Below are 10,685 nucleotides of genomic sequence, written 5' to 3'. Positions count from 1 at the left end.
TGGATCCCATCCCCGCGCAGGCCGGGCCCTGGGGTCCCCCAGCCCGGGGTCGGGCTCCTCTCGCAGGCTGGGCCCTGGGGTCCCCCAGCCCGGCTCGGTCTCCCCGCGCAGGGTGGGGGCGGGCGCGCAGCGGGCCGCGCTCGGGCTCTCCAGCGCCCCAGGGCGGGCGGGGCCGGGCTGGCCGCGCCCCCCTCCGTGCGGTGGGTGCTGGAGCGAGCAGGGGAGGCCCCTCGCCAGCCTCCGCGGCCACATGACCGGGCGGGCCGGGAGCCAGGCGCACGGCTCGGCTACAAATGCAGCCCCCGGCGCGAGCGGGTGCATTCGCCGTCGCCGCCACCGCCAGGCAGAGCCCGGCCCCTCCCCGCCGAGCAACGCGCCCGGCTGCAGCCCCGGCCCCACCATGAGCGTGCGGCGCTGGCTGCTGGCGCTGCTGCTGCTCTGGCTCGCCCTGAGCGCGGGCTCCGGAGGTGAGTGCGCCGGGGCCGGCCCGGCTCGGCACTTGTTGCACAGGCCGGGCTCGGGAGGCGGCTGGCGCTGGCCGGCCGGGGGCGGCCCCTCTCCTGGGTGCCGGGACACCTGTGGCAGGCAGCGGGGTCGTGCCAGCCCTGGCCGCGCTCAGCGCCCGGCCTCGGGGCTCCCGTGGGTGGCTCTGAGCTCGGATCGGCACGAGGCGAGCCTGGGCTGTCCCTGACACAGCCCGGGAGGCCGCTCTCCGTCCTGCTTCTCCTTGGGGCACTGATCCGCCCAGCCTCTCCCCCAGGTCCACAGTGCCAGCCGCTCCATGCCTGCTCCCATACCCAGCTGGATCCGCTCAGTTAAGGGGCATGGCCGTGTGTCTTGCTAACCAGCAGCAAAGCAGTCCCCGCTTGGTCTGATGGCAGCTCCGCTACCAGGCGTCCTGAAGGGCGATGAGGCGCATGGATGTGCTGTCGCTGGTGTGGGGCCAGAAGGAGACATAGTAGGGCAGGGGGGATGAACAGGAGGTTGTCTGTGCAGGGATGGGAGTGTGGGATGAGGGCACTGAGCCTCCCCACCAAGGGGCTGCCCCGACCTTGGCAGTATCCTCTCCCTAAGGGGCATTCCTGATTTGGGCCCTTGCCTCGGGGGCATGCCCCCTGGTGATTCTGTAGGGCAGAAGGGGACCTGTTGCAAGAGCATACTTGCCAAGGGAGTTAACTTTCTGTGCAGTAACCAGAACCGGTGACAGACTCCCCCTGCAAGGGTGGTTTGGCTTCAACAGCTCTGTTTAACTGGTGAATGTGTGTCAGGAAAGTGGTCAGGAAAGTGAGGAGGTAATAGCTGTGGCCTGAGGTCAGACTAACATGGGATTTGCTATGCACGCTTCCTGCACAAAGCTGCAGCTGGGATGGCTCCGTCGTGACCACAGCACGCACGCACACACACCCCGGCAGTCTGGCCTTTGGCCCCCAGCCCTTCCCCACAGCTCCCCTGGCATTCCATTCCCTGCAGCAGCGACTGCTAATAATCTGGCAATGTGTGCTGGCTTTGTGATGTGGCTACTCTGCACTCCTAGGGACTAGCCGGGGCCCAAAAACGCAGATCGTTTGGGCCTTACTGCAGCTCTTTGGAGTCACAGGCTAATGCTTTAAACATAGCAGCTCAAAGCCTAAACTTACAAGGCAGCGACAGGGTGTGTTTATCTGAGTGTCATGGTGAAGGGAAAGAGCTTCCAGATAACACACAGTTAAATGGCATTGCAGATAGCTGTGGGGTCTGTTCCCTAGGGTCCAGGCTGATCTAGAGAAACTCTGCTTTGTGTGCCCTTGAACCAGCCGAGGCAGAAGGGGAGAGAACACCTGATGCTGAGTGTCAATGGATCCCAGGAGAGCTGCCCACAGTGACTCCCAGCCAAAATAAGCTCAGTATATCTCCTGTTGACACAGCTAGAGGGCTGGCTCCCTTTGGCCTTGGCTACTGTAACCTCTGCCTGTAGCCCACAGGTGCCAATTTGAGCCTTGGTGGCTGTAATGGGCAGGATGCCCATATGGCGATACCAGCTGCCAGACTGGCACCCGCCCAGTTGCACCTGCTGTAGTGGCTGCCACTTACCAGGTGCCGCTGGGCTTTTTCAGGTAGGCAGGAAAATCCTCATTCCCAGATCCCTGGCATCAGGGTGGAGGTGGGTTTTTGCAGAGGGAATCTGATGCCTGTTTTTGTATTCTTCCTGTTCAGTTGCTCCTTGGGCTTTATACCATTGTTCTGGTGCTGTCTGAAATTCTCTCCCAGTCCTTACCTCCAGCCCTCCTGGAGCAGTGAAAGGTGCACCCAGAGAGTGCCTGGAGCAGAAGCCTGCTGTGCCCCAAACGCTGGCGCTGTCAGGCTGTGGCAGATTTTTGTATGCAGCTATTGAGATACTTAAAAGAAAAAGGTGCTCATAAGCGGTGCTGGTGCTGGTGGAAGGTGTCTGAGTGACAGCCCTGGAGACTGAAAGCTTCTGTGTGGCAGAACAAGTGGACCGGCAGCAGTAGTGCCAGCATCTGAGAGCGGCAGGAGGAGGCATGGAAAAGGTGGGCCAGCTGCAAGGGGTTCTTGTGTGTGGTGTCCAGTACAGAGCAGCCTAGGAATTAGTAGGCAGGTGGAGAGCTGTGGTGATTGAGTCTGACCCAAAGCCTTGGACCCCCTGAACCCCCAAACTGGAGTTTCCCTTCCCTCCCACCCCCCGAGGGGATTTCCAGCCCTACACCTGCTGCAGGCCAGTGCCCTGTGAGGGGAGTGGAAGGGTTGTTTCCCCATCATGACCTCTGTTGTAGGGCTGGGACTGCTGCTGCAGACTGTGCCTCCGTGAGGGGAGAGCACCCCAGCTGTGCCCGAGGTTTCTGTGCCAGTGCAATGGCCCTGCCCTTGCAGGTGCTGCCTCAGGGAGGGGTTCCAGACTGTGCAGTGCATGAGCGGGGGCAGCAGCAGGGCTGTCCTGAACAGCACAATGGCCACAGCCACAGGGTCTCTGTTCTTTCTGGCCCAGGGTCTCAAGCTGCAGCCAGGAAAAGCTCCAGGACCCCCTCCAGCCACGAAGGCAAAGGATGGGGGTCAGGCCAGGGAGTTCTGCTGTGCCCTTCAGTAGCGAGTGGCTGGCTAAGGGGGGTGGGGTCCCACACGCAGGTTACTGTGGACTGGCCCTGTGGCTCTGGAGATGGTGAGCCCCCCAACCGAGCAGTGTATGCTGCCCAGCGTAGCGGAGGGGGCCTGCCCAATGATGCTAAGCCAGAGCACCTCAGATGGGCTAGCAGGGCAGGGTCTGGGCCTGGCAGTGGAGATGGAAGGTGTCAGCTTGGCCCTGGCTGGCATGCAGGGCAGAACACGCAGAGCTAGCCTGGGGGCTAATCAGCACCTCACCGATGGAGCCTTGTTGACAGGAATTGGAGGCTCTTCCTTCCTCCTCTGTCCAGCGCAGACAAAGCTCTCTTCATGGTGATAACAAACCTCATCCTGTCAGAACTGCCGGCTGGAGAGGCAAGCAAAACAACACCACATGGACAGGGCAGAGAGTGTCTCAGCCGTGGGAGCCTGTGTGCCACCCGGCAGCCAGAGGGCTGGAGCCTGGGACCATGCCAGGGCTTGGGAGGGCCGTTTGCGCCCCCCACCCCCACCCTCCTTTTCTCTGCCTCAGGCACAGAACCGTGGCTGCCATCTGGAGATGTGGCTGTGGGGAGTCCTGGCCTCCATCTCCCCTCTCTGGCTAAGGCTGCCCAGGCTGCCTTCATATGACCGTAATGGGGAGAGGTCTCCCTGGCACAGGGGAGGGCAGCTTACCCCACATTCTCCCTGTCCCGGATCAAGCTCCAAGCCAAGCTGTCTACGGGAGGGGGGCAGGATCATCCTGTAACGGGATCATCCCAGGGCCTAGCCCAGCCTGCCTGGGGCTGCATCACAGCCCAGGACCCCTCCCAGACTAGCTACTGTGTGACTCCCCAGGGGATTAGGGGCAGCCCAGAGCCCTGGCGCCTGGGAGGGGACAGACTGCTGGAATTCAGGGCATTTCTTACTGAATTAATCTGAGTTTCCCAGTGTGGTGGAATGGTACAGAGGAATAATGGGGGGGGGGGGTGGAGAAATGGGTCCCCCATCCCAGCTCCAACACCAGGTGTCATTAGTATAAATGCAGACTCCACCCCACAGGGTCTGGTGAGACCCTGGGGTCAAAGAGTGCAGGGAATGGCAAAGTGTGTGAGCTGGGTCTAGGAAGGGCAGGGAAACCGAGGGGTGGGGAATGGTGGGGTGCAGGGACAGCCCATGCGTGTGGCCTGTTGGGAGGGCAGCATGTGCTGCATGTATATGGAGGATGCATGTTTGTACTCCACACTATGAGCGAGTGGGTGTGCAGTGGTGCAAGCAGCCACAGCTGCTCTGTGGGGCTGTGTGCGCAGTTAGATATGCGGGGCTCTCAGGCAGGCTGCCCCAAGGCGAGGGAGGGAGGCTGGCGGGCGCTGGTGTTTGAGAGGGGAGGAGTATGTGGTTACTGGTTGGGGGTGGCTGTGTGCGGGGCAGGGGAGTAGAATGCAGAGCCTATGAGTGTGAGCATAGGCTGAGGCTGCTATCTGACCCAGGGATACCAGGAGCCCTGGCTGCTGGCATGAGCTGTCCCCACTTGCCAGAGAATTCCCCATGGCACCATGCCAGGGGCTGCAAGTGACCTGGCCAAGTCACTCCAGGAAGCACTCCACAGCCTAATGGCTCCTGCTGGGGGTAATCCAGGAAACCGGCTGCACACTCTGGGCCCATTTCCATCACCACTCTGTGCACCTTGCCTTGGGTGATGGGCAGGTCTGGCTGGGACGCTGACACCCAGCAGGGATGTGCTGCCTTTTGGTGACACCAGAACCACAGCCTGGGCTGAGAAGGCCAGAGGGGCTAGTCTGGAAGTGAGAGTCAATAGCCCAGGAGGCTTCCAGCCAGAGGCAGAAAATCCAGCCGCTGAATCCAGAGAGAGAGTGTGAAGAGTGCAGAGTAACCAATACCTCTGAGAGCAGTGGACTAGTTATTAGCCACTGGCGTTCCCTGGCTTATTCTGTGCCCGAACCCAGAGCAGTGACTAGACTGCCCTGGGGGTAGAAGTCTGCTGAAGGGGTTCCGTAGAGGGACTTCCCTCCTTCCTAGAATATTCTGCAGAAGATGGGGAGGCTGCTTTCTGCAGCTAGGTGCCCTGGGCTCTGCCCCTGCTCGGAGTGAGCTGACTGGGGGGATGGGCTGAGATGCAGCACTGGGCTTTCTGCTATAGCCCAATGCTTAACCTGTGGTGGGGGCTGAATTTCCACCCTGGCTGGAGAGGGACCATGCCTGGGATGACCATTGGCTCTTCCCATGGAATCTCCCCTCTTCTGTGGCCCTGGGCAGGATGCAGAGGCCAGAGAAGAGGAGGAAATGCAGCAGGTCCCTCTCCCTGCAGGTGGGAGAAGTAGCAGGAAATGGTGACCTGCTCTGCTGTTCCTGGGCCAGGTTTGATGTGCAGCCGGTAATGTGGGGGAGGGGCTCTGCTGGGGTTAAATGTCCCAAGGTGGCTGGAGTCCTAGGAGGGGATTTCCAAGAATATCTCCCCAGCCCTGCCGCAAGATGCATCCTCAGGAGGAAGGAAATGAACTGGCCTCGGTGAGGGGATTCAGCTGACCCCAGCCCATCCCTGGGCAAGGGAGCTGAGCTCACTTTCCTTCCCCAGAGGAGAGTCCCTCTGGCAGGCAGCTGTGGAAGCCCAGCAGTGCCTGACGCAGAGCCAACTCCAGGAGGGGCCAGCCCTGCCCCCCCCCCCCCCCCCCCCGCAATAGAAACAGCCCCTGCCTTTGCCCATCTCGCCCTGAGCTGGCCAGGGGAGGGGTGGGGGGAGGAGACCTCTTCACACAGACATGTGGGCAGTCTGTGCTGGGATGGCTCCAGGCAGGTCTTTCCTTGATAAATGCACCAGGAAAAGGTTCAGAAAAGGGCAACAAAAATGATTAGGGGTTTGAAACAGCTTCTATCTGAGGAGAGATTAATAAGATTGGGACTGTTCAGCTTGGAAAAGAGATGACTAAGGGGGGATATGATAGAGGTCTATAAAATCATGACTGGTGTGGAGAAAGTAAAAATAAGGAAGTGTTATTTACTCCTTCTCATAAGACAAGTACTAGGGGTCAACCAATGAAATTAACAGGCAACAAGTTTAAAACAAACAAAAGGAAGTATTTCTTCACAAAATGTACAGTCAACCTGTGGAACTCTTTGCCAGAGGATGTTGTGAAGGCCAAGACTATAACAGGGTTAAAAAAAGAACCGATAAGTTCATGGAGGACAGGTCCATCAATGGCTACTAGCCAGGATGGGCAGGGATGACATTCCTACCCTCTGTTTGCCAGAAGCTGGGAGTGGATGACGGGGGATGGATCACTTGATGATTATCTGTTCTGTTCATTCCCTCTGGGCACCTGGCATTGGCCACTGTCGGAAGACAGGATACTGGTGTAGATGGACCTTTGGTCTGACCCAGTATGCGTCTTATGTTCCTATGTTCAGCAAGGCAGAATATAGGGTCTGGAAACCAAGAGCTGGGAGCCACTGAGCTCTAGGAGGAGCTCTAGGACACTGGAGCCCTGGAACATGTCAGGCCTGCTGTGTGTGACTTGAGGGGCTGTGTGGGCAGGGGCCTCTGGCACTAACATGCTTTCTCTGTCCGCAGCACCATTGGCTGAGGCGCCGGATGGCAGAGACCTGGAGAAAGGGAACATCCGGAACCTGGTGCACCCCAAGGGGGTGCGGAATGGAGCAGGACACCGGCAGAATGGCTGGCGAAAGTCCCGACGTCCAAGACCCCGTCTCTCCCACAAGGGCCCCATGCCTTTCTAGTGCAGGTAACGGGCCTTTCCATGGGATGGTGGGGGAACCACATGGGACCAGCCCAGCGCAGTTTGGGAGGGCATGTCTGGGGAGGTTCAGGCATGTGGAGAAGCACCGTGGCTGGGAGAGTGATCACAACAGAGTACAGGTGCTCCAGCCATAGGCCCCATCCTAGCCCTCTGACACTGAACACCTGTCCTGGGGCAGGGGACAGTGCTCAGAGCTGCTGTCCATAGAGCAGATGTGAACAGAATCCATCCCCAATGGGTGCAATGCTTCAGTCCAGCTGCTCATAACTACCAGGGTCTGCACTAGAGGGAGTGGGGTCCCCTGAGATTATTCTGGAGGCCACAGCTGCTGGGGTATCTGCGGTTAGGGGTTGAGGGAGCTCCCTCAGGACCATTCGCTTGGTTATAGAATAGAAAGCCAGATGTGATTTTTCTGCACCCCTTGGAATTGGCTCTGGGGGCAGCCCCTGAAGCAGGAGGAGAACCTGGGTTTGTGAACTGCGTGGGGCTGGATTAGGTGCTGAGGGATGAGGGGTCAGTCTCCCAGTGAGGGCTGTGGCCTCCCCTGACTTGTCTCCTTGCCTCTGTTCACTTGCAGGGTTGCTGTGGGCCCCCTGAAGGCCCATCCCCTTTGTCCTCTCTGCTTTATAGACTGGTTTGCTTGTCATGGAGCCCTGAGTGCGGGGCTCCCGCCTGCTGGGTTGGGCAGGCTCCTCCCGTCCGCCAGCCTGTCATGCAGTCGCCCCAGATGAAGCTGTCGGCACCTCAACCCCCATCACATACGGAGACACAGACCCGCACACTCCCAGCAGGCATCTCCGCGCCTTGTCTCTGCAGACCCAGCACCCAGGCTGGGTGCAACCGCTGGCATCTTTCCCCTTTCCCTGCTGATGGCTGGGGTGGATCCCTGCCTCTTCCCAGCCCTTGGCAGAGGGAATGCTGCCCAGGGCTCACCTTGACCTAGCCAGCCCCATTGCCCTGAGTGGGCCCTTAAAACTGCTCAGGACTGGAAGGGTGCCCGACTGCCAGCTCCCTCTGTCCCCTTGGCTGTCTCTCTCTCACAGAAGCAGCAGGACCACAGACTCCTGTGCTTGGGGATCTCTGGGCTGAGGGGATTGGGCTGGGTTGCACTTGCTCCCTTGGTGTTTCCAGGGGGTGGGGAGGAAGAGCACTGCTGTAATGAGCCTGCCTGGGGTCTCATTGCTGCCCTGGCTCATTGTTAGCCTGCCAAGAGTCTGGGCAAGGAGCATGTAGCTCCAGTGCAGCTGTGAGGGGGGTCATGCCAGGGGCAGGGAGCTGTGGCTGGCATGAGAAGGCCACTGGGGCTGAGAAGCACAGAGGGAGAAACTATCCTTCTGGGCTTCCTAGGCAATCCCCCATTAGTCCTGTCCCGTCCCCTCCACTCCCTAGAGAGCTGAGCACCTCGTCTGCATGTGTACAAGGTGGTGGTCAGCTCGGGTCTATTTATTCTTGTGGTGCTAAACCTGCACAGGGCCCCTTCAGTGTCTTTGAACACTCCCCATCTTCCCCCCCATGGGAGATGAACTGGTCTGGTGCGTGGTGCTGCAGAGACGGCCTGGCACCCTGGCCATTGCTCTGCAATGACTCTCCCAGCTGCCTCTGGGGGAGCTGCTGGGCTCGGGTGGGGGGGGGGTGCTTGCAGGGCCCTGAGGATCCCGTGGAGAGGGGTTGGGCGTGGCCGTGCTGTATGTAACTGTCTCTCCATGCCCATCCTGTTTTGCTGTGTGTGTGGCAAGGACAGTGCCTGCTCAGCGAGAGCTGGAGGAGGGAGTGAAGGAGCAGCCCTTGGAAGAGGGGCTTTCCCAGGCATGGGGGGCTAGGATCTGAGCCTGGGAGGCTTGCCGCTTTGGAGTACCCCTGGTACTGCAGTGGCACTATGACATGGGCCTTGGGAGCACCCTCTCCTGGCAGGGTGCAGGGAAGGATCTGGCGTCTGCACTGGCTAGTCTGGCAGGGACCTCCCTTCCCCCACACTTCTGCACCAGTGGGTCTCCCCTTGTGGATCTCTGCTCCAATCACACTGAAGTCACTTGAGGGCCAGCAGTGGGGGCCACACCCCTCCCCAGCCTGACCCATGGTGCCAGCATGGCTCCATGGGGTGAGGGGTGCCAAGTAGGCAGGCAGAGCTGGCTCCTGTGTAATATTTCAGGTGTCTGTCAGTGATTCTTGTATAAAATACTAATTTATACCAAATGGGGATGCCTTACTCCAGACAAACCTGTTCCCTGTTGGTCACTGTGTTTTCTGCGTCTGTAAAGATTGGTCTATGTAAATGTCTTTATAATAAAGTTATGATAATAAACCCTTCTTTTAGGAGGTCCAGGCACTGTTTATTCCCTTCTCCCTCGGGACGGTTGTGTGTGTGATCCTGGGTGTCACAGCCCCGGCTTAGCTTGGACACTGCAGAGCACCCCCAGGACTTCCTGTCTGTAGCTTGCAAAAGGCTTTCCCCAAGTTGGTCAGGACCATCCCCATCGCACAGCGGGAAGCTGCATGAGACGAGGCCTGGAGAGAGTGGAGTAGTGAGGGGCAGTTTGGTTCTGATCAGTGGGTAGTCGTGAGCAGCTCCAGGGTGGTGAAATGTAACTGGGGGCCCTGCCCAGTGCAGGAGACAGTCTGTCCCATCACATTAGTCCCCTCCCAGGATTTACCATTGCTTAGCTTGCTGGCGAGTGCAGGGGCATTGAGGGGTCTGGATCCTGAGTGGAGGTAGTTGGTTCAAGCCCTGCTGTCCTTGCCTGCCTGCCTCAGCCATGCTGCAGCTCCCTTTCAAGTCAGGGCAGTTCAGTGAATCAACCCTCTGCCTCCCCTTTGGCCCATGGAGGCCCATGCCTGCTGTGCCAGGAAGCCCTTAGCTGAATTAGGAGGGCTGTGATGTTGGCCTAGATACCCATGCAGACACTTGAGCCCAGAGAGAACTCCTTGAACCAGGCCTCTGGGCTAGCCATGCAGTGGGTCATTGCTCCCTGCTCTGAGCCAGATGCTTTCCTGTTTCCCCAGTAAGTCATAAAATGTCTTCTCACCACACTACAGCTGCAAGTGCCACTGCAGCCCATCCATTGGGGATGTTTTGTTCTTTGAAATGCAGCCACTGCTGGGCTGGGGCAGGGCAGCTGTTTTGAACAGGAATGGCATATCTAGCTCAAAGTGGGTGGTGGAAGATTTAAGGAGGCGGAATGGAGGTGGCTGGATCTGCATGGCCCAGCACGTCATCCCAACACTGTTCTAACTGCAGAAAGCCACCTTGAGGCTGGCTATGCTGAAGGAGTATGTGGGTGTTTGTGACAGCGCATGTATTTCTGTGGTGGGGGGGCCTCCAGAAGCTGCCTTGTCAGAGCTACAGTGACACTCCCATGTCAAGAAACTCATGGACTTCAGTCCTCGCTCCCCATTCACCTATACAGGATGTTATTTCCGAGCCCCTACTGTCTTGTCCCAGGCAGAAGAGGCAAGATATGCATGCAGAGGCACATACCGGAGGTACTCACAGGGGCTGAATGTCTGAACCTGCCCAGTGGCTGGGGGCGGGGTGTGGGTAAACTGGTATAGAAAAAACAGGAGCATCACAGACGTGCTGTAGAGGGTTACTCTACTGCTGGGCCAGCAGAGGTGGGGCAAGGGCACAAGGAAAAGGAGTAGGGTCCAAGAAGCATTCCTGAGGGATGAGGTTGTGGGACCTAGAGCTGGGTGGAGTGACAGACGTAGACCCATAGGACTGGAGGGGACCTCAAGGTCATCTAGGTGAGTCCCCTGCACTGCTGGCAGGACTAAGGATTACCTAGACCATCCCTGACAGGTGTTTGTCCAATCTGCTCTTAAAAATTACCAGTGATG

General features: G+C 58.8%; 1 protein-coding gene across 1 annotated transcript; it reads left to right on the top strand.

The window, feature by feature from the left end:
- Positions 1 to 231: 231 nt before the first annotated feature.
- On the top strand, positions 232 to 9,158 carry APLN (apelin). Its single transcript, XM_037909161.2, has 3 exons — positions 232 to 467; positions 6,665 to 6,836; positions 7,429 to 9,158. The coding sequence occupies exons 1-2, from the start codon at positions 251 to 253 to the stop codon at positions 6,829 to 6,831; spliced, it is 384 nt and encodes a 127-aa protein (XP_037765089.1). The 5' UTR covers positions 232 to 250; the 3' UTR covers positions 6,832 to 6,836; positions 7,429 to 9,158.
- The last annotated feature ends 1,527 nt before the right edge of the window (positions 9,159 to 10,685 follow it).

Source organism: Chelonia mydas, chromosome 9 (genome assembly GCF_015237465.2).
Source record: "Chelonia mydas isolate rCheMyd1 chromosome 9, rCheMyd1.pri.v2, whole genome shotgun sequence".
In the NCBI taxonomy this organism is placed as follows: Eukaryota; Metazoa; Chordata; order Testudines; family Cheloniidae; genus Chelonia; species Chelonia mydas.
Note: the sequence above shows the minus strand (reverse complement) of the source record. Positions and strands in the feature narration are given on the sequence as shown.